General features: G+C 49.6%; 12 protein-coding genes across 12 annotated transcripts; all 12 read right to left on the bottom strand.

Annotated features, from left to right (window-relative positions):
- Positions 1 to 431: 431 nt before the first annotated feature.
- TbgDal_XI3270 (hypothetical protein, conserved) lies at positions 432 to 2,822 on the bottom strand (the record flags this gene model as incomplete). Its single annotated transcript, XM_011781172.1, has 1 exon — positions 432 to 2,822. The coding sequence occupies one exon, from the start codon at positions 2,820 to 2,822 to the stop codon at positions 432 to 434; it is 2,391 nt and encodes a 796-aa protein (XP_011779474.1).
- Positions 2,823 to 3,224: 402 nt separating this feature from the next.
- On the bottom strand, positions 3,225 to 3,551 carry TbgDal_XI3280 (hypothetical protein, conserved; the record flags this gene model as incomplete). The annotated part of the gene is made up of 1 exon (XM_011781173.1): positions 3,225 to 3,551. One exon carries the CDS (start codon positions 3,549 to 3,551, stop codon positions 3,225 to 3,227), a length of 327 nt encoding a protein of 108 aa, XP_011779475.1.
- A 491-nt stretch (positions 3,552 to 4,042) lies between these two features.
- Positions 4,043 to 6,019, bottom strand: TbgDal_XI3290 (hypothetical protein, conserved; the record flags this gene model as incomplete). The annotated part of the gene is made up of 1 exon (XM_011781174.1): positions 4,043 to 6,019. The coding sequence occupies one exon, from the start codon at positions 6,017 to 6,019 to the stop codon at positions 4,043 to 4,045; it is 1,977 nt and encodes a 658-aa protein (XP_011779476.1).
- A 500-nt stretch (positions 6,020 to 6,519) lies between these two features.
- On the bottom strand, positions 6,520 to 7,164 carry TbgDal_XI3300 (hypothetical protein, conserved; the record flags this gene model as incomplete). The annotated part of the gene is made up of 1 exon (XM_011781175.1): positions 6,520 to 7,164. The coding sequence occupies one exon, from the start codon at positions 7,162 to 7,164 to the stop codon at positions 6,520 to 6,522; it is 645 nt and encodes a 214-aa protein (XP_011779477.1).
- Positions 7,165 to 7,460: 296 nt separating this feature from the next.
- On the bottom strand, positions 7,461 to 8,705 carry TbgDal_XI3310 (RNA editing complex protein, putative; the record flags this gene model as incomplete). Its single annotated transcript, XM_011781176.1, has 1 exon — positions 7,461 to 8,705. The coding sequence occupies one exon, from the start codon at positions 8,703 to 8,705 to the stop codon at positions 7,461 to 7,463; it is 1,245 nt and encodes a 414-aa protein (XP_011779478.1).
- Positions 8,706 to 9,291: 586 nt separating this feature from the next.
- TbgDal_XI3320 (60S ribosomal protein L37, putative) lies at positions 9,292 to 9,546 on the bottom strand (the record flags this gene model as incomplete). The annotated part of the gene is made up of 1 exon (XM_011781177.1): positions 9,292 to 9,546. One exon carries the CDS (start codon positions 9,544 to 9,546, stop codon positions 9,292 to 9,294), a length of 255 nt encoding a protein of 84 aa, XP_011779479.1.
- Positions 9,547 to 9,794: 248 nt separating this feature from the next.
- On the bottom strand, positions 9,795 to 11,510 carry TbgDal_XI3330 (hypothetical protein, conserved; the record flags this gene model as incomplete). The annotated part of the gene is made up of 1 exon (XM_011781178.1): positions 9,795 to 11,510. One exon carries the CDS (start codon positions 11,508 to 11,510, stop codon positions 9,795 to 9,797), a length of 1,716 nt encoding a protein of 571 aa, XP_011779480.1.
- Positions 11,511 to 12,022: 512 nt separating this feature from the next.
- On the bottom strand, positions 12,023 to 14,023 carry TbgDal_XI3340 (hypothetical protein, conserved; the record flags this gene model as incomplete). The annotated part of the gene is made up of 1 exon (XM_011781179.1): positions 12,023 to 14,023. One exon carries the CDS (start codon positions 14,021 to 14,023, stop codon positions 12,023 to 12,025), a length of 2,001 nt encoding a protein of 666 aa, XP_011779481.1.
- A 1,759-nt stretch (positions 14,024 to 15,782) lies between these two features.
- On the bottom strand, positions 15,783 to 17,111 carry TbgDal_XI3350 (phosphoribosylpyrophosphate synthetase, putative; the record flags this gene model as incomplete). Its single annotated transcript, XM_011781180.1, has 1 exon — positions 15,783 to 17,111. One exon carries the CDS (start codon positions 17,109 to 17,111, stop codon positions 15,783 to 15,785), a length of 1,329 nt encoding a protein of 442 aa, XP_011779482.1.
- Positions 17,112 to 17,917: 806 nt separating this feature from the next.
- TbgDal_XI3360 (T. brucei spp.-specific protein) lies at positions 17,918 to 18,505 on the bottom strand (the record flags this gene model as incomplete). Its single annotated transcript, XM_011781181.1, has 1 exon — positions 17,918 to 18,505. One exon carries the CDS (start codon positions 18,503 to 18,505, stop codon positions 17,918 to 17,920), a length of 588 nt encoding a protein of 195 aa, XP_011779483.1.
- A 325-nt stretch (positions 18,506 to 18,830) lies between these two features.
- On the bottom strand, positions 18,831 to 19,910 carry TbgDal_XI3370 (T. brucei spp.-specific protein; the record flags this gene model as incomplete). The annotated part of the gene is made up of 1 exon (XM_011781182.1): positions 18,831 to 19,910. One exon carries the CDS (start codon positions 19,908 to 19,910, stop codon positions 18,831 to 18,833), a length of 1,080 nt encoding a protein of 359 aa, XP_011779484.1.
- A 589-nt stretch (positions 19,911 to 20,499) lies between these two features.
- TbgDal_XI3380 (hypothetical protein, conserved) lies at positions 20,500 to 21,042 on the bottom strand (the record flags this gene model as incomplete). Its single annotated transcript, XM_011781183.1, has 1 exon — positions 20,500 to 21,042. The coding sequence occupies one exon, from the start codon at positions 21,040 to 21,042 to the stop codon at positions 20,500 to 20,502; it is 543 nt and encodes a 180-aa protein (XP_011779485.1).
- Positions 21,043 to 21,625: the final 583 nt, after the last annotated feature.

A 21,625-nucleotide genomic window follows, 5' to 3' on the forward strand; every position in this document is an offset into this window, starting at 1 on the left:
ACGGTGAGAGTGGTGGGACAAAAAGGGTGAAGAAGGGAGCAACCCAGCACGAGACTGAACCAACAATGCGGACGGGGCCTTGCACACCGCGGCTTTCCTACCCTCACAATACAGAACACAGCAGCGGAGGAACAAACGGGAGGAAAAACAAAGTGGGATTAGCGAACCTAATGTGAACACCAGCCCCATTCTTGCGTCTAGCCATGCATTTCGCCCTTATTTTATTACACGTACCCTTTCCAACTCACAAACAGGCGCCCAGGAGGCCCTTGTAAGCACCCGCAGACACATGTATGTATACAAATGTGTATACGTGCACGCATCCGTGCGCTCAGGGAAAGAGATCAAAAGAGTGAATAAGGCCACCCACATCCTTCTGAGCTACATCAAACGTACGAGCACCTCTTACCGTCTTATCTCCACACCACACGTCACCATTTCGGTTGTGATGTCACAAAAAGCTGCTGTTGTGTTACAGCAACCTTTTTCGCCTCTTCCACTAAAAGATCATGCGCCTTCTGCCCGCATGCCATACGCAATGACCGCACTGCGGCGAAAAGATCCCGAGCGCTCTGCTGGGGCATGAGGGACGGCTCTACATAACCTGAGTCGTTTATCTGTTCAATAAGTTCAAAGACATGGCGCAGATACTCCACAATAACAGAGCTCCTCGATGCGGCAAGCCGAACGGAAAGCACAACCTCCTCTACGAAAACTTGCAGAAGCCATGTGACAGCAGTGACGCACGAACGGCTTCGGTGCACAACAGCCCCGCCGTATGTAAGGGCCTTTCGTGCCAAGCTGTGCAGCTCACGCATAAGCGCAGCCTCGTCCTGCACCAACTGGAACTCAAGCGTACGGTCTGTCCCACCAAGAGCCAAGTCGAGTCGCGCAGTAGTCTTCGCGTGCTGGTCCGCTGCCGTCCGCAAAGCAGCAAACGTCATCCAAAAGTGCGACTCAGCGAGCTCCATTTCAGTGGGCGTGGCCGACAGGGCAATGCTATCCCTTCGGAGGTTTGGTAGGATAGTTCGACGTATTATCCCTGCCACGTCTGTAATAGCGTCCAGCTCCGCGCGTGGTTCCGCCAACCAGAAAGAGCCACAGGCCTCGAGTGAGTGACGCAAGGCGACGATGAAGTCGTCAGGTGAATCCGCATGCATCGCCCGCCACATCACAGCCTCTGCAAGGGGATTATGCGTCAGCAGGGTGGCGGGTTCCACCTTCTGGTTCAGCAACCGCATCACCTCGTCGTGTACTTCACTCACTGGATCAGCCTTACAAAACATCTGTACCAGCTTTTCTTCTAGAGCTTCCACCTCTTCCCGTTTGGTTAGCTGCAGCTCTCTGCACCTACACGCAACAAGGAACGCAGCGTACACCGAGGCTCGCTGCCGTGCATCACGCAGACGTAAGTTCATCGCAATTACCGCTCTCATTGCGTCCTGTGGCGCGTAATGTGGAAGCTGCACAAGACTTTCGGCATATCGAGTGAGAGCCTCGGCAAGGCTAGTCGAGTACACTTGTACAGAACGTGAGTGTAACGCCTCACTGTACGCTGTATCAAGGCACAGTAACAAGTGGGAAACCAACCTAACGCCATTAGGGTCGCTTTGAGCAACACCTTTGACTCTGCTCAAATCATTCAACACATTTGTCCAATCCGCGTTGTCGGAGGAAAGAAAGTGAAGAATGACGCGCATTTGTAGCTTTTCCTCAAACGACACTGTGGCAAAGTAACTACTCTCAAGTCTATCAGCAAGACGACGCACTACTGACTGTGTCGTTTCGTCTTGCCAAGAGTCATGCGATCCAGTGAGTCGCTCTACCAGAGCGCCATATGGTGCCTGGACATTATGGCGTGCAGCCATCAGCGTCTTTGTAAAGCACAGCACCAGTGCAGAGCGAAGGTGACACCACACCACGTCCTTCCAGTTTCCCGTAGCGAAGGCTGGCTCCATAACATCCAGGTTGCCGCACAGCACTGCCGCAATAAGCCCATCCAAGCCTCCGCCTGCTGTTTGTCCCTCACTTGATGTGGAAAGGGCCACAGAGTCTTCATACAGCTGAGAAAGATTATCAAGTCGGTGCTCATTGCACGCCCACTCCAGATCCACCTCCCCGTTGCCGTATTCCCCGAATAAGGGCACCAAAGGTGTTGCGTTAAACCACGGTTCTGCCACCGTCTGCATCTGCGCGGCGCTCAGCAGGCAGCTGTACATGCAGTCTTTGGCCGTCACTGACAAATCTATGGCACGGTGAAGCTCACCACCGCGTAGGCACGATAGAACAATCTGTCGCAGCAGCACGGCCTCTTCAGGGGTGCGAGACGAAGCCAACTTCAGGGGTGCGTTCCCGGTGCGGTAAACCCGCTCCAGCCACCGGATAATAATGTTCATACGGCGGAGCAACGGTTGACGCTGCAGCAAGTCTTGGATATGGGCTTGATGAGAAACGTACCACTGCCTATGGGGCTGTACTTTCGCTATGCCAATAGCATCGGGGTTGTACTTCACAGCTTGTTCCGCATCCAGTAGAAGTTCTAATAGCAAACTCCACAAATTAGACTCCTCCACACGATTATCTCGTTTGGACCACCGCATGAACTGATCGGCTGTAAAGACAGAACGAACCACGGAGCCAAGATAAACTTCGGCAAAAGCCCGCGATGGGTGCGCCGAAGTGCTGTTCGTGTCGTTTGCAGCTCCGGTGTCCAACCAATTATCGTGGCCAGCAAATATAGAGCCACGATCATAAATACTGACCTTCTCACCAAGTGGCGGCAACTCCACCATGCCATGCTGCTGCTCAAATGTTGTCAGCATGTCTTTAAGTGTCGTCGGCTTTCCTTCCACTATCCCCGTTGACTGCCGCGGTTAAGCCGCTTTTCCACCTTCTTCACCTATTGTATACTCACGAGTCTGTTGTTTACCCACTATTTTCACACACGTGCGCGACGTCGAACAACAAAAAAAAGGGGGAAAACTCTTTTTTCAAAAGGTAAAACACCCCAAGTTAAAAAGATATGCTTTACGGATGGCAGAGTTTTAAAAAAAGAAAAGGTGCAACCACGCACTCATAATCACATATATGCATGACAGTAACGGCTACACTACTTTTTGTAGCGAGAACGGTGCAGCCAATGATGACGCCCCATCGGAAAAACTACGCTGAAATGTGATGACACCGAAGTAGCCACCTTCCGGACCCAATGAACGGCTCCCTCATTAAAGTGCTTTCATTTCAGATTCTTCCCCCGATCCGCCCAGAAGTAGCCGCTCATAATCCTTTGCTGGTGGGACTTTATCACTCATAGGTGGTCCATTCCAAACTTCTTCAATCGGTCTGACGCGCTCCCACGCGAACCCAAGCGCGACCCGCCGCTTCAGCGCTTCCTCATCACTAATCTTACCATCAAGGGTGGTGCTCACTACAACCTTGGAAAGTGACGGGAAGGTGCTCATAGGTGGTTCGCGTCTTTCCAGGTACCGCGGCTGATACCAACCGAACTGCGGACTAACATCTGAAACGCTAGCATCAGGAAGAGCACTCATTGCTAGAGATGATCCCTCTACGTCTCACCTTCCCTTCTCGTCACGCTCTGTAATACACATGAAAAAGAAAGAAGTTTCCACGAATGAGTTCTATATATATATAAAGTTGTGAGGCAATGTCACCATACATGCAACCACACGTCCTCTCACAAGAGAGGAAAAGGGAAAAGCAGCTTAAGTACGTGTATATGTGTTTGGCATCAGTTTGAGAAGTTCCAACCACAGCACGTCAAACTTCACTTCGTATGCTGAGTGTCCGTTGATTGCCGCGCGACACGCCATTGCAGAGACCGGTGGAAATTCTCCACAATTGGGGAACGACGACGCCACACAGCAAAGCAAGGGGAAATCTCTATACTTCAAAAAAAAAAACTGTGTATATTTATGAATATAACGTATAGAACATGCGCAAAACTGCATCAGCCATGTCAACAAAAAAAGGGCAAAACTGTAGCTTCGTGGTGGGGGTACATCAGAATCTATACCACTACTCATAAAAGACCACTGAGGTTAAGGAGTAGTTTCTCAACTACATCGGCTATTTGGTCCGTGTAGTTTGTGCCTTCTGGAGATTGACTGTTTGCAGAAGCTTGGAAATGCCTCAACTCTCTCTCCTTCTCCAGGGCAATAGTTTCCGCGCGCGTGTACCTCGCGGTGTGCTGCAGCAGCATCTTTGTAAGTTCCGGATCTGCAGCAACCTGACAACTGTCGGCTGCAGTAAGGTTCAGCAGCACACCAAAGCAATTGTACACAACGCGTGGGTCTTCATGACCAAGAAATACGACGCAAACCTCATCACATCGGTTCGATTCCATCCAATCACGCCCAGCATTAGTGAGACAAATGTTGCCCAGGACCCGGGTTGCCTCAACCGTTGCTTCGGTATCCCCATCAAAGAGGACGCCAGCAAGCATCGGTCCAAGAGTTTCGTACAACTGCTGGAGTTCCGCAGGGCCACCCTCGCTCTTTTCGAGGGAAGTAAAGAAAAACGAAAGATTGCTTAAGCACATCAGCGTATATATAAAGGTAAGGTGCCACTTCGCGACGTCAAAATCCTTGAGAAATCCCACCAAGAGCGGAGTTATCTTGCGAACGAACGCTGTCGAGCACCCAGGGCTCATTAATGCAACACCTACGAGCCATGTGACACTTTGCAGAAGATCTTCCTGCTCCGGATCCTCGAAATTCTGCGCGACCGGCTCGTCTTCCTTACCGTCCACTTTGAGCTGGGCAATGTGCGTCTGCACTAGCCGAAGCAATATTTGGTGATGGTTCTCCATGAACCAATCCCGCATTTCTTTACTGCATTCTACAAGACGTGCCAATACGCTGCACAACCGGGTGACTATTATGCCCCCCACCTCCATGCTTGACTCAAGCGCAGCAACCACCACGCGGCAAGTCCGAATGTTTTCCCGGTAGTGCTCCAAACAGGTATCGTTGAAGACTGTTTTGGACATTGTTCGTGCCGCGGCCTGTACGACGTCCATATCATCACGGAAGTGATCAAGCGTATCAATGACGCGGTCGAGGGAGCCAAGCTTTCGCAGGTGATGAGAGTACCCAGCACTGAAGTCCCGGAAGAGCAAACAGGTGGACGAAAGTAAAGAGCGGATCAGATTTTTATTTGCTGGAGAAACCTCGGGTTGAGGAGGAGACGATGAGTTTTGAAACAACTGTATAATGCGCTCCACCAGGGAATTTGTACTGGGGATGGTTCCTAGGGTGACCATCTGAGATAGCATTGCCTCACTGCTACTGCACGAACGAAGCGCCTCAAGCGCATCCCACAACACGCAGGGCTGGCAAAGTAGTAGTTCATCATTTTTCAGCAGTTGTACAAGTGGTTGTAAGAGCGATTCCCGCACAACAACCTCCTCAAGTGATTGACCTTCAAGCCCAACTTCACATAGCTCGTGCAAACGGCGTGTAACTACCGGAAGGGAGGGAAACCTATTAACATCGCAGTAGCGCAAAAGAATAGACGCTGCACAGACCGACACTTGCGCGTCCGTCTTCGGGGACAACACAATATCCACCAAACGCCCAGTTAATGTGTCCCACAGAACGTGCTGGGGTTCACACAACCAGCGCTTTAACTGGTTAAGTTGCTCGAGTTGTTGTGGCGGTGCATCTTTCGCACTATCAAGAGAAGTAACAAACGCTATGGGATCCATCCGTTGCTGGTTAGTAGTTAACTTTGGCGGGTCGTTTCCACTAGTTGGGTTGAGTGCGGTGAGACGAGTTACGCGCTTGGGAGCGAACTTTGGTTGGGTCCTTGGTGGAGTGTTCGGTGGCCGCTGCTCGCGAATGACAGCACGCGCATCGCGCAAAAGACGCACAACACGCGACCCAACAACTGCTATCTCTGGATCTGATCCCTCTAAAGGTGGTGGCGCAGGGGGACGAGTTAGCGTACACACAGGTTTGCCCCCATCTGCCCTCCGCCCAACAGGGCGTGGTCTCATTACAGGTGGTGCCTATTTTGTTTCCCTTAATCTCCTACTCGTACTACGCCTCTGCTTCCCAACTTCCAGTTTTACTGGTGGTCGGTCAAGAACTAAAACCTGAGAGGGGCCCCTTTTGGTGGTCAGGTAGCGAAAAACAGCAACGGTTGCTGCCTGACCCCCCCCCCCAAAAAAAAAAAAAATCGCTTAAAGGATATCAAAAAGAGAACCCGAAGAGGAGGTGGAAGGTTGAGACCCTATCTTGCACAACAGCAACTAATATGCATACAGTTTACGGCATCACACAAGCAATTTAAGATGGGGCGAAACTATATTCACGATCGGCGGGAGCAGAAAGATGAGCAAGCCCTCTCCAAGGAACCTCAGGCACCGTCCTTCTCCTATTTCCCACAAATCAACCTCGGTCAAGCCATTCACCAGGGCGCAATGTCGGAAGAAGGGCACGTGTAGAAACGCAAGGGTTGGAGCCACTACACTTCCCAAGGTAAACGGGTGGTCAATTAATCCTCAATCTCAATGTATTTCCTCATTTGATTTAGAATGCGCAAGCGCTCGGCATCCCTAAGAACCCTCTCACCCGCGCGCTTGCCATCATCCGCTTCCGGATCCGCACTAGCGACGCCACCACACCGGTCTCCACAAACCGAAAACCACGACAAGATGTCCGACTCCGTGGCAGACATTAGTCGACAACTAATGTACACTGCACATAACCTACTCAGCCGCCCGTGGCCGACAAAGTCTGCAGTAGCCATCAACTCCATGAGCTTCTCCTGTTGCTCGACCTCCCAAACGCCCCCTGTTCCACCAAAGCGATCAAGAAAAGCGATGTCATGATCGGGGAGTAGCGAATGCACGTCGTACCCGAGTCCCCCACTTCCACTACATGTAGTGCATGAAATAGGCAATGTCACAGTTTGCCCCTCCTTACACTCGCCCTCTGCAACCCCAGCCATACGCTTGGCCTGAAAGGCCATGTACTCAACAAGGTTGTGCAGTGCTTCGGTGCTGGCAATCGGTACGACACCCTCGCGCTCGCCGAGGCCCTCCGCCGCCTGCAGCCACAACGACTGAGATGTGAAGACCGGGTCGAGGGATATAAACACACGATCCCCGTTCATCGAGATGAGCGCGAAATCACCCATGTGATGAGGCTGGGTGTGCTGCGACGACGGAACGGAAGAAGAACCACCAGCGATGTACGAGCTGTGGGTCTAAACGACCGTTAAGGAAAGAAAAAAAAACGAAGCACAAAACAGAGTGACAGTTGAAAGGAGTACAGCACATTCGGTAAACAGCGAAAGCCAATACTTTTATTGAGCACGGACACACGTGCCACAACAGCTGCCAAGAAGACTCCAGCGCATTTATAAACCAAATGAATGGCATAGTGGTGGAGAGAAGTCAGGCCACCACATGCCACACACACGCGCACAGGCGCCTATTTTTTCTTTGTGGCAAGGCGGGGAGCAGCCGCAGCGAAAACGGCGCTCTTGTTCACTGGATTCGGAACCGTTAGTTCGAGTGTCAGCGCGCGCGCCACATCATGCCATGAGTGTCGCTTCACCGTAGGTTGAAGCTGAGGCACACTGCCATTCTTGTCGAGCACGTACAATCTGCTAAGGTCCACCCACATTTGATCATTAACGTCCGCCGTCACTTCTGGTCCACCAGAGTTTGACACGGGGTTTGGAGTCGTAGCTATGGGGGGTGATGCCGCCTTTGTCCCTTCAAATAACTTGTGCTTCAATTCACCACAGTGTTCACGCCATACTGCCGTCCCTTCCTCCACGACAGTCTGCAGTGCCTCGTGCACCAGTTCGCCTATGATGTTCTCCATTACGTGTGTGCCAAGCACATTGAGGACCAGTTGCTCCGCGGCTGACCGTGTGGCCACGCTGTGCGATCGATCCCGCCGCGAGAACATTTGCAACTCCCCCAAACAGCTGAACAGGATAACAGCCTTCCCGTCCTGCTGCAGACGTGGAATGGTGGGTGGTACGTCACCATCAGCCGACGCCTTATCGTCGGAACTGTCACCATTTAAAACCATTTTACGCATCTCAAATATATCGAAAAAATGAGCTAGGCGCCTCTTCGAAAGAACAAACGATATGATACTACTAAGTTCAAGAGATTCTGCCCGCGGCATCAGCCGCGCCACGCGATCCAACGTCTCCTGCCGCGCAAAGCTTTCGCCGAGGAACATATAATTCACAAAGCTATCTGACTCCACCGTAAGCGATACCTCGGACTGCGCGTCTACCGTCACACGGGGAAGTGAGTGGTGAAGCACTCCCTTCTCCTGTAGGTGGCGCATCGTGGAGGCGAGGCGCATGCGTCGACGGTCCTCCTTTTTATGAGTGACCTCGTCAACGTACCCAAAATCAAGACGAATATGCTTCCACAGCTGTTGCATTACCGCATTATGTCGCTCAGGGGATACAAAAGTCCTGCAAATAGCATGACGCGCTATGTGAGTGGTACTCTCTGCGTGGTCTCCCCACGACTCGTACGACACATCGCAAAGAAGGCACGTGTGAGACCGGAATGGTGTTCGGGTGGGGGCACCAAAGGTTTGGTCGGTACTGGATCCGACACTCAGAGGCGAAAAGGGGACGGCACGAATGAGAGAATGACGAGCCAGGCGAGTCATCGAACGCCGCAAGTTTTCAACACGTAACATGTTCGAAAACAGATACTGCCTCACTATATATATATATATATATATATATATATATATATATATATATATATGTTTGCGCGATATTAAAACGGGCAATACAGACACAGTACGCGGTCGCAAATAGAGTCTGAAGCGGTGCTACCAAAAGGACAAAACGTTTCCTCCCCTGAGTTCTTCGTCTAAATTACCACTCGTAACCAGTATACACTGCGCCGTCGTGTGTACATCCGCAACGTTGTGTACAACAGAGTGAACCAAATTATGGCCGGGATAGAAAGAAAAACAATTTCCCCAAAGTTTAATATAAGATGGAGACGCGAGAAACACCACTCAGAGCAAATGCAAAGCAGCGGAGAGAAACACAGATATTAAGGCTTAGGGGGACAAATCAGAAAGGAAAAAGAAAAACTGCAGCCATGTTGAGGCTAACAAAGAACTCACTGACTACGAAAACTGTCAGCATACAGCTAGCCATCGACAAGTGAGAACAGCGTTGAGGTCTCAAGGTAACACTTTTCATTTGTGTGTGCTTTTTCCATCCCACCCACCCAGCATCATATCCAGACACTGCACCACCTTGGGCTGCTTAGGCCTTGATGTCGGTCTTGAAGTGGTTCCTGATCCTGCGGTGGACGACCTTCAGGTAGCGGCAGCGGCCAGTACCGGTGCGACGGCGTTTGATGGCCTTGACAGACCAGTTGTAACGTCGGCGCTGGGCGCGAGGGTAAGCGCAGGCAGCGCATCGCTCCCACTGCACATGGTAGGCGTTGCGCCCACAACGGCGGCACAAAATGTGCGTACGCCCGTGGCGCTGCCCCATCGACGTGGTGCCCTTTGTCATTTCGTTTCTCTTCTCACAGCTACTTGAATTACGAGAGAAACACAAGATTCAAGGGAGCCAAGTAGAATAAAATAAAACGGTACAGTGAGGAGAGGAAACTTTGAGAATGGAATACGTGTAAGAAATTATGGCATCTAGTCCTAACGCGTATATCACCGTAATTCAACATAGCAACCTAGAAACCGAAAAAAAAAAAACAGTCGAGAACACCGTAACGTGGGCCAACCAAATCGCCCTCACATCCCACCCTAGCGTACACATAACCAAGACTGTGTAACTTGAAGAAGTGAGGGTTGAGTTGGATGGATAGGTCCACTTTCAGCACGTTCAGCGTGTCGGTCAGACTCAAATTGGTAACTGGTACTATCTGTGAAGGAATCTACAGGACTATGAGGTTCCGTCTCATCGTCCTCCCCTCCACACTGGTTTGTCGAAATGGGAATATGCCAAGTGAGGGGGCTCAGCTCCTGTATGCACTGCGCGTAGGGTGCTGGCATTTCCCAATGAAGCAGCGTGCGATCGTCTACGCGCGAGCATTTGAACGCGATACGGTGGCGATCGCGCCAGCGGGAGAAATGACGGGGACTGAGAAGTCTGAAGTGATGATCACGCATCAAGTCGTTCGTCAAAACCAACACCGTCTTCCCCTTCTCCTCACGAGGAACGGCATCAGTCGGTGTGGTGAGCTCCAATGCGGCGTACAGCCAACAAAGGTCATCGTTGAGACCACTTGGAGTGCAATACAGCACACCTTCGCGACGCCACCTCGACACTAATGCTTTCCCAACATCTGTGACGTTGTTTGGTTCGCAGTGTCGTTCGTGTAACAGAACCAGCGGTTGCATGCCGCGGCGATAAGCCTCCTGCACAGCGAGTTCAATAAGTTCAAAATTAACGGACACATCAACAAAGCGGCGCTTCGACCAAGCAACATCCTGTGGTCCAATGTCGCTTTCTTTTCTTCCACGCCTTAAAAGCAGCTCTCGCTTGGCCAAGGCATACCAACTACTGAGGCCATAGTAGCCAAGGTTAGCGCCGTCCACTAGAACATCGATAGAGTGTCCGTGTGAAGAAATAAATCGTCGCCAGGTCTCAAACGCCATCCGCGCACGTGGTGAATTTTTCCGCCCGCCATCCATGGCAATCTGCACCACGTCACTCAAAAGCTTCCTCTTTTGCAACGCTGTGAAACGGTGCCCGCTCAACACCCTGGAGCAAGAACAGCACGTTCCAGCAGGAAGCATTGCGTCGCTGTGTGGAAAAGTAACGTCTGTTACCTCCATTCCACCCCTCAAAGCCCAAGGCCGAATCACCTCTTCCGCTACCGCTGCAGACACGCCATCCGCGTGCCCCTGCATCTCCCGCAACAAGCAGTGGAGCGTGGCTAAAGGCTCACCTATATTTACACAGAGGCGACCGATTGCAAGGTAGTCTTCCATACTCAGATCCATCCTCTGCCGTAGCGCCTCTTCGTACACAGCGAAAGCCATGCGGCGGTCCCGACGTTTGCACCAGAAAGAAAGAAAGACAGAAACACTCCGCAAACGAAGCAGCTGATGGGAAACCATATAGGAAAACATCTTCGTAGCTCCAGCAGCATCACCGGCGGCACACTGTAGTCGTAAGATAACAGCCAACACACTTTCGTCGTCCCATAACCCCACCAAACCTGACTCCTGTACCTGCTTGACAAGGTCCATGGCAGTGTCCTCGTTTTTGGTGCGCTCAAGAAGAAACAACGCATTTGCAAACGCCTTCATCGAGAAGACAGACTGAGATAACCCCATGCGGATTTCATCAACCACCCCTCGCACGTCACCCGCCCCAACGAGTTGTCCGACACGACGCTGCAACTCCTCCACAGGTCGAATACTCTTCCAACGGCATTGAATGCTAGCACGTGCCAGCGTCGGAACGGGAACAAAGCGTGAAAATGCGGCAAAACCGTTCAACACGGAGCGCATCAGCACATAAGCGATAAACTCGGCTGTCCCTTCCCCACCCCTTCTATCTGCATGTAATCCTCGGTCCCCAACCACGGTACCGTATGGAAAGTGAAATGGATACTAAAGGGGAAGGAGGTAGGAGAAATGAAAGGAGGAAACACCTGGCAAGATTTTACAGAAAATTTAAGTGGAGAGAGGAAGCAGTAGCGGACAGTCACTGTATCCTTCACGAAGTTTGATGGGGAAGGAAATACAAGTAGACGTCACGTAGTATAATACAAAAAAACAATAAAAAGGCAAAAAAACTCCCTGAAGCGCTACTTTTTCCCGCAGTTGCCCTCACCCACCGGGCGGCCAACCCGCACCCGTGAGGAAGGGCAAAGCAAAGGCGATGATAAAGATGGGAATTTAAAAAAAACACCAACTCGGCCGCTTCCAACAAGGCACCTCTCAGCGAGCAGATGGAGTTCGTCAACGCATGCGAACCAACTTATAAAGTTCGCGGGGGAAAGTACATTTCCCCATATCACCTAGAAGAGGGAACATATTCGCTTTTTCACGACGAACACGTAACAGAGTTGTAAAAGCCATAACACCAAGAATAGCAGCGGCACAAAACAGACGAGTATTTGAAAATGGCGACCGTACTCGGGTGTTTCCCTGTTTTTCGGGCACTCGGGTGGATAGTCCTTCCCCTTGTGCACAACCAAAGCAATTTGAAGGCCCGTAAGGGGGATTAGTGCCCATGCGATACGAAACACGGTGTGACCGCGAAGCACCAGAAACACAAAAATCGCCACAAAAGACACTATGGACATTGCAGAAAGCACCATTTTTTCATAGTTGTGACATTGCTTTGCGCTGGTGACCGTCACAACGAATATGAAGACGTTCAACTCGAGAAGAAAGAGCGATGCGGCGTAAACCATCCGCAAGAGGGCCGAGTACCGCTGTATGATTCGTTTGCTGTGGAAACTATAGCAAGCGAACCCAAAATTGTTAATTGAGGTCTGCGTCGTAAAGATCCAGCACAAGCGCAGTAACGCTAACAAGTATGTGGCGCAAACGGCAGTGCTTAGCATACGAAAGGGGTAGCGTTTGTTAAACGCCAACTCGCCGTCCACGGTGGAAACCAAATACATCTGACACATAAACTGCGGCACCGCCAAACAAAGGCAAAAGCATACGGTAGATAAAACCTGGGCAGCTGTGATGTCATGTATAATGTCCACAAATAATCCACCTCTGTTTACAAAACAGTAGCGCACGTAAGTGACGATGCTCACAATGTTGTACAATGGCACCACTGGCAGGACATGAAGATGGGGTGACGGAAATGGAAATATCACGTTACCAAATACACGGTTACGCTCTCTCGCCCGCATCAAAAGTATCATAGCGATAAGATGTGAAGCATAGCCAGCACCGTATACAATGGCCGTGTATAACGCATAATAGCTCTCTGGAGCCGAGGTTAGCCAATGTACCGACACCAGAGCGATCCCCACGTTACAGAGAACCTCTGCGAGTGCGCTAATCACCATTACAAAAACAGCAAGATGCCACCCACAACATGCGTTGTTCATCCGAATAAAGTGTTTGCTCCCAGTGAACAAGTGTGGGCATTCGTACAGGAGTTGAACAAACTCAAAGCCACTGCTCTCTACCACACTGTACTGTTCGGCATCGAGACGCACGAAACGGGGCTTAAATAGTGGGAGCAGGTACTCAAACACAGCCTGAGGAACCCGATCAACCTCCGTGGAGATGAGGGCATCGATGCAGCGCTGCAGCTCCTGTTGGACGTTGTAATCGTCCAAGTTGAGCTTATTTGACTCCAACAACATGCGCACAAGGTAGGGGTTGAGTCGTGCCTCTTTCAGCTCCTCAGCTGTGACAGGGTTCTCAACAGAGCGCCCAGCCAGAGCTGCTGCAACGAGGTGACCGAAACACTCGTTGGGACTCTTACGGTAGGCCCGCAAAGCAGATGACAAGTCAACCCGTACATCAAGATCCTCCATATCCAACTCATCCTCTTCGTCTTCTTCATGGTATAAATAACTATTGTCATCATAAACTAAGCCTCGAGACGCAACCGCACTCCCTGCACCCTGGGGAAAAGGTTCACTCAGACGGACAACCTCCAAAATGGGCTCGCTCCCGCTTGCATTAGTAGGCGGCCTGCTTGATCTGTTAGGTTCCAGCATATTTTCCATTACACGATCCATGCCCCCCTTGATGTAACGCCATAATCTTGTAGCTACACCCTCTGCCGCGTCATCCTTCGCTGGTGGAGAGGACAACATCTCCGCCGGCGGAGCTATGGGAACCCAACGGCCGGGTGGTGGTGCGGCAACATTATTCACCGGAGAATCTGGGAGGGGTGAAAGCCCTCTGCTCGAAACCCTGGAGCCGAATCCAGTTTCTACGCCGGATGAGCAATAACGGTCTAGGTATTCAAATGCACCTGACACGTCGGTGGAAATGTTAGATGGTGACACGCCGGAACCCGCATTATTCCTCCCATGCATTTCTTATACTAGCACCTCTTTCTGTTCGCACCAGCTTATATAGGGGGGATAATGTGATGGTAGGATTCCTTTCCTCCGTATAACCCCGACTTGTTCCGTCCAGTGTATTCCTTCCTTTTATTCGCAAGAAGGCAACACCCACAATAAAACAAGCCACCAGTGCTCACTTTGGCTTCTGCTTGATGTATTTCATGAACAAAAGAGGGTAACCCCTCCAGTTCGTAACAGAAAGAGTTGCCACGAACTATCAGAAAGTAAAGCGTTTAGAAGAACCTGCAAAAAACAAAAATATAAAAGAGACGCAATTGGAAACAGAGACAGTGCCTACAGTTTTTTAAGAAGCATCTGAGGAACAGCAACGTTATTGTTGAAGGGGGGGAAGAAACAGAGGTTTAAAAAAGATGGCAAAGTTAGATATTGTGTTTGTAGTGACAGCAGCACCTTTGCGTGGTCAGGAGGAGGGGAAACGGCAATACGAACACGCAGAGCTTCACTGTGCGCACACACACACACACACACACACACACACACACACACACACACACACAACGTTTATATTTCTCCTTCATATGATATTAGGCTCACACTTTTAAGACAGTCTACCTTTAAACACATTTAATATTACCTTCCTTGCGCCGGTGCGACATCTGTGTCAACACTCATTCTGCTTTCACTTCCTTTTCTTAGCATGTGTTGGCATTTAGTGACTGGTCAAACAGCTTCTCATTGGAAGGAAGAAAATGAAAAGCTGTCGCTTACACGGTGGAGAAAATCGTAAATAACAACCGTTTCGTTTCCTATGTGTTTAGTCTTCACTCACTTTCATGTTCTTTTTGCTCTTCAATTGCCTTTTCTTCGCTTTCTAGCCTCCGGTATCTTGACTGAGCTATTCAATATGTTATTCGCGATTAGTAGTAACAACGATACCTGAAACAGTGGCAATTAAAAAAAAAAATTGTGTCTCAAGAAACCCACCCTTTCAATCGCTTCTCAGTCCCTGATTTTCCTCACACCACACACCCCCCCTCCCAAAAAAAATACCTTCTCCTTATTTCGTTTCTCCCTTCCCTCTTTATCCTTTATAATCCCTCTCCTTATATTATATTGACATGGGTGCATCGTCTATCGTTCCCAAGAAAATAAAAGAGGAACAGCTTCGTTAAAACCCGCTAGACTTCATTCAGGGGGGGGGGGTCGAAGGAATGCACCCGCTTGTTTTTTTTCTTTTCTTCGAGTGTTATTCTTTCATGATTCATATGCGTGTGCAAAAAGGGGGTTGATGTAGTGATATTCTCGTCCTTTTGTTTTTTACTTTACTTTTCTTTCCCTGTCCCCTCTCCCCGGTGCATGGCGTCGCCGGGTTCAAAGTACACGAAGAGAGAATTCGAATATCCATCCACCCACTCCCGTTACACGGGAGAAGCGCAAAGAACACACTAACAGTAACAACAACATTAGGATTAATCGTCGTCCTATGGTTTTTAAACAACAAAAACAAAAAAATCCCCTCCCTCTCCCTCATCCGCACGTACGTATAAAATAGACGTAGATGTGGGGAGAAAAGATACATAAAAAGGGGCGGGAAAGGGACCACATAACAGCACCAAGTAAAATGAAAAAAAGAAAGGAAGGAAGGAAGGAACTGTAACGAACGAAAGATAAACTGAGGAAAAAACGAAAACAACGTAGGAATACTACGGAGAGGTACGTAATAAAATGGGGAAGGAGGCGGAGGGATCACCGTGAATTCTCCCACACACTATGTGCGGAACAGAGAGGATAACGAGCACTCGAAATGAAGATTGTAAATTGCTTGCACGAGGAGTGGCGCTATCGTCAGAACGGTGAGTTTGTTGCACTTTTGCGAGTTGATATTCTGAGCGATAGAGTCTGACACAACGAGTTCAGTGAGCGCATCGCACTGTGAAATGCGCTCACACGCCGGATCGGTGAGGATGCCGTGAGTTGCGCACGCCACCAACCGCAGTGCACCCATGTCTCTCAAAAGTTCGCACGCCTTACAAAGTGTTCCAGCGGTGTCTACTATGTCATCCACGATAACGCACGTGTAGCCCTCAACATTCCCCACAGTCTGCATGGAGTCCACCTTACCGGGGCCGGAGCGGCGTTTGAGGATTGTCACGATGTGACTTGCACCGATACGATCTGCGAGCACATTCGCACGCTCCACACCACCTGCATCCGGTGACACAACCACAGTTCTCTCCCGGTCAAACCACGGCTGTCGCATGACATACGTGGCGAATTCTGGAAACATGAGGAGGTTGTCTACCGGCATGTTGCGGAAGAATCCCTGAATCTGGCCGCAATGCAGGTCGACCGTAACGACACGGTCCACACCCATGCACTGCAAAAGTTGTGCGACAGCTGAGGCAGAAATGGGGACGCGTGGCTCCGTTTTGCGGTCTTGCCGACTGTAAGCGAAGTAGGGCACAATAGCCGTGATGCGCTTGGCGGAAGAAAGCTTCAAGGTGTGCACGAGTAATAGAAGCTCCATCATGGCGGTATTGATATCGGTGTGCTCATTTGCTGCAATGGGTTGGAGAATGAAACAGTCATCGCCACGGACATCATCTACCACCTTGATGTTCAACTCACCATTTGCGAAGCGCTTGATCTCTGTCCGGCAGAGGTCAACCTTGAGATATTTCGCCACACTCTCCGATAGGGCATAGTTTGCCGTGCCGGATATGACGCGAATACGGTAGGATGTCTCCACCTGCGGCTTGCGGTGTTCACGGTAAAAATATGTCTCACCAGCAGCGACACGCTGGGCCTTTGGCGTAAGGGCGTCGGCTTGCCCCTGCATGTTTGAAATTGCGCGCGAGGGACTCTGTCTAACGTAACCCAATTTCTTATTATCACAACGGTCAAGTCGGTAAACAAAATTTATAATGAGGAGAGGCAAGAACCAAATGGGATATGCAGGTAATGAGAGAACGAAAGTAACAGCAAAGAAGGCATATAAAGCAAAAGGGCAAAAACACGAATCGCACTGAAGTAAGTTGGGGAGCGAAAAGAGAAAGAGAGATAGAGACGTGCGAAATGCATGGCACAACCCATACATATTTTGCAGCAACAGACAATCCCTTCCTTTGGCAACCCCTTGACTCTTTATAATGCCTGCGAGTCAATAGTGATTTTTTTTCCCCGGAGAAAGAGAACAATATACCAAAAATGTCAAAAAAAAAATCCGTATTGCTTTTTTTTGTTCCAAAGAAAACCTCTTTCTATTTCTGATTTATAATTACATATATATGTTTAAAAAAAATGAGGAAAAGATGATAAAGCTATTCTCAGTTCGTCATGCGTAAATCCCTACAAAAAAAAAAAATGGCCTCCTTTGAGTTTCTGCACAACCGCACGGAAAACCAGGAACCAAGCAAAATAAGATAAAATAAACAAAATGGTAACCGTGGAAACAGCTTCACTTATCTTCATATAGGGATCGACACCCGCGAACTCTTCACCCCTCCTCTACTGTGCAAACACGTAAACGGTTACGATAGATAGGACTGTTACTAACAGTAGTTGGTTCTCAAAAGGAAAAAAAACACGAAAACTAATACATGTCAAGACGGTAACGCCACCATTGAGGGATGGTTTCTCACCGGGTAGCATCCCAACACGGATCCAAAAATTCCGGGTTATGAAGTAGTAGGAGAGAAGTAAGGAACAGAAGACAATGGAATAAACAGAAATGGAATTAAAGAGAAAGCAGTTATCACGGGTGAAAATAAAAACAATAATAATAATAGTGACAACAACAGTATTGGGTGAGTGAGTGGGTGCCCAGCAAACGTTTCTTCAGTTCATCGAAACGCCTCCCACTACAGCGCCAAAGCGTCTGCTATAATGGAGTTAGTGAGACTGTTAATGCAGAAACCGCATGCGAAGCCTCACAGCTGGATTCGATACATTGAATTGCTCGTCTGTCATAAGTTGTCGGGCCCCTTCACCCATTTTCGGTACATCCAACGGGTGCCGCTTTTCCAACACCACCCGCTGCGCCTCCAGTTGGGTCTCATGGGCCTCACGTAAAAGTCTGCAACAGCCACATCCACTCACGCACTGCGGTCCACACTGCCGCAGCCTACGTCCCATCCTCTTACTTTCACCTAGTCGATGTGACGCTAAAAATAGTAATGATGCCGTTCGGATACAAAGAATAACCAACACATAAGCCGAAAGGGGAAAACGATAAAAATATCGAAATGTGAGAAGTGAAGATGGAAACCCGGTAGTCGCGGAAACAGACACAAACATCGCTTCAGCAGCGACAACTGTAGAAGGGAATGTAGACGGGGTACTTAAAGGATGTGAACTCCAAAGATGAATTCGCCTCCAGCTCACACAACAACAGAAAGAGTAAAGACCGTATGGCGGCACCCTCTCGATAAATAAAACAAAACAAAAAAATAAACAATGTGTGGGGGAATGCTTACTTATTTCGCTAAGCATGCGGACAACTAAAAGAATGAATAAATGAATGAATGAAGAGAGAGAGAATTTCGTTTCCCTCCTGAGTTACCCTCCTAGGGCAAAACAAGGTAAACTAACTGAAAAAATATACGATCAATGCATACACACAATGAAACCGAGAGGTAAGATTTTGAACGTCTTGACGAAAAGACGGCGGGTAAGTTGCCCGCTTGCACGACAGTTACCAACCACCATCACATTTTGCTGGAAGGTGACAGTTCCCTTCGCATTCCCAATCTCGTGGATGCGCACCAACACTAATGGCAATGAGGTCATATTACGACACATTAGAATGATGTCGTCACTAAAGGGCCCATCTAAATACCATACCAATATCGGACGATTGGGAGGAAAAGGGAGAGGAAGGGGTTGAAGAAGCCCTGAGACGTGAGGGCCCTACCCCATCGGAGCGCAACCCCCGAAGTACGTTTGTGCTCAAAGGAATAATCTCTGGTGACGCCACACCGCTCGCTGCAACCACATCCCATTCGCCGCTATCAGAACTGAAGTAAAGGGAAGTAAAGGACGAGCAGTGGCTCAAATGCGCGTCAACAATGTTTCCCTCATCCCCTTGCTCAGAAGACCATGCGAACTCCTCCGCCCGTGCGAAGAGTTTGGCCTGTTCAGCCAAGGCATACTCGAAGTAGCGCACACGGTCAGTGTATTCCCCTTGCTCCACCGCGCTCCGCATAACTTCTTCCCCTTCTGCTAAGTCATTGAACGGACTATTTAGGTCGGCAATCTTTCCGTGGCTCCTGCACGCCGCCCCCGCACGTTCCACTGTAGCGGAACCAACCACTGTTGTGCAAATACGAGGCTGGGTGCGAACACCTTTCTTAGAGCACATGGACACCGAGAGCGAGTTGTAAGCACCCGCTTCAGCGCTGCTACGACTTGCCAGTGACGACCCAGATTCCTCCCAGTGGTCAGTTTCTAAAGGGGCAACATCATTCTTCATATCCCTCATAACATCACTATGCAACACCTCGCTGAGCCCCACATCAGTTTCCATACGACAAGGCTGCTCTGGGAATCCGGCTGCAGTTTGCTCCAGCACCACTAAGGCTTTCTTACTGCTCCCATCTCGATGTACTTGCTGAGGAGACTTTAGATGCGGCTCACGTGCCTGGAGGTGATTATTGAGGATGTCTCGGCTGTGCTCCAGAAGCGTACGAAGAGACACAGCCATTTGGCGTGGAACGGAGACGGTGTTGACGCTTCTCTCTGCAACGAGTATGGCTTCCTCAAGCTCAAACACGTCGGTTGACCTCAATGCCTCCTGTAGCTTCCTCATAGCGTTCAACGGCGAAAATAATGCATCTTTGCTGCCGTTGCTACGTTCGTCGTTTCGCAACCCTCCTGCCAAGTTAGTCTTGCACTCCATCGGCTGTTGAACCAGTGACAAAACTCAGCGGGTTTCCTAGGGGGGAAATTGATGGAAAAGAAACAACGGAGGTTAAGTAAACTTAAAAATAACCTTTTGACGAAATAATAAGCCTGTTCCACCGTGAACAAAGAGCAAACGATCGTTTAAAATAGTAAAAATGTTGTCAGTCGAGAAAACAGGCGCCGAGGATTCGAAAGGGTGTCGACGTGCATCGCCCTTTGACTGAACGGTGGTCCAAAAAGAGTGGTGCGACGCAGAATTACCATGGGGTGGGAGGCAAACGCGTGTAGAAGGAGGGATCGAAAAGGCAAGCACACTTCCCACCATCACTTAAGAGTCTTTGAAGTGTGACAGCGAGGTCAACGCGCACGCTGCAAAGTGTGTGCCGCGCAATTTTGGTCCCCCATTTCATTATTTAGATTATCCAAAAACAGCCAGATGAATTTGCACACGAGTAAATCCCCTAAAAAAGGTATGGTTCCGTGCTTATCCCTCCACAGGCGGTGCTGAAAGGGTTATTAAACCAATGGCATTTCCCATTCGACAAATCGTCACACGGCCCACGTTCATTTAACTCACGATGATGCTACTGGCCTTTCCTGCCCTTGGTACCATTCTGCCCCGAGAGGAACTTGTCCTGTTCTTCCCGCGCCAGGCCAAACATCTCTCTCATCCACTCCACCGTGGCCACCTCATCCTTCCATGGCCTTACGAGCGGTCCTTCTTCCTTGAATCCTCGCAGGTACAGCTGCGTAACGGGGGCATTCCAAGCCACGATAGGGTTTGTAACGCACTGGACTAGAAGCACAAGAGGCATCTCCCACCGCAAAGCAACAAAGAGTCCAATACAAACGGGAAGCATCATTTTCAGAAAAAACATCTCGCGCCACTTTCCAAAGTCGTAGTCTGATACCGTCATGCGTTCCCACTCACCAGTGTACGTATCCTTCACCTGCAGCATTCGTGTGTCCTTGGTATCCCAAATACGAGAAAACATGTAGATCATTACCGCAGCGAGCACTGCGTGCACTGAGTAGAACATGTATTGAACAACCGACTGCACTTCTGGATCTGTTTTGTCAATACTCCAGCCCGTTACCATAACGAGTCCTATTAGTATAATGTTCATGATTTGACGCAAAACTCAACACCCAATAGATACGCTAACAGAGACAACTTTGCGAGCTTTAAGCTCCCTCAAAGTTCTTCGCTCTTGCTGTGTTGCTCAAATCTTCTCAGTTACGCTGCGACACTTGTAATTCCCTCTTCGGTGGGTTATGAATCTCTACTGGTGAAATAAACCGCAGTGCGCAGCCGATAAACACAATCCACAAAGAAAGAAGGCGAAAAGAAGGGGTTATGGTACCACAACGCGCAGACAACATGGTAACGGTAAGAGACAATGAGTGAGGAATTTAGCCCCGTGTGTTTGAGGGAATATCGTTGTAAAATGGCTGTTCAACGGGGGAAACCAGAGGTGACTACAACATAAGCACCCCGGAAGTTTCACTGCAGGATGCATTCCTGTCCTCCTCAACCCCCTTAAGGAAAACACACATTTGTGTGGTGGTCTGTGCTGCAGCAGGCATTTTCATTTTATCCTTACCAGTGCTTCCCTTCTCGTCACCAGCATTTCTTTATTTCCCACATTCATTTACCTTTTTGTTTTTACTCGATTCATTTTTCCTCCCCCCTTCCTACTCCTTATTCAC

Source organism: Trypanosoma brucei, chromosome 11, assembly GCF_000210295.1.
Source record: "Trypanosoma brucei gambiense DAL972 chromosome 11, complete sequence".
In the NCBI taxonomy this organism is placed as follows: domain Eukaryota; phylum Euglenozoa; class Kinetoplastea; order Trypanosomatida; family Trypanosomatidae; genus Trypanosoma; species Trypanosoma brucei.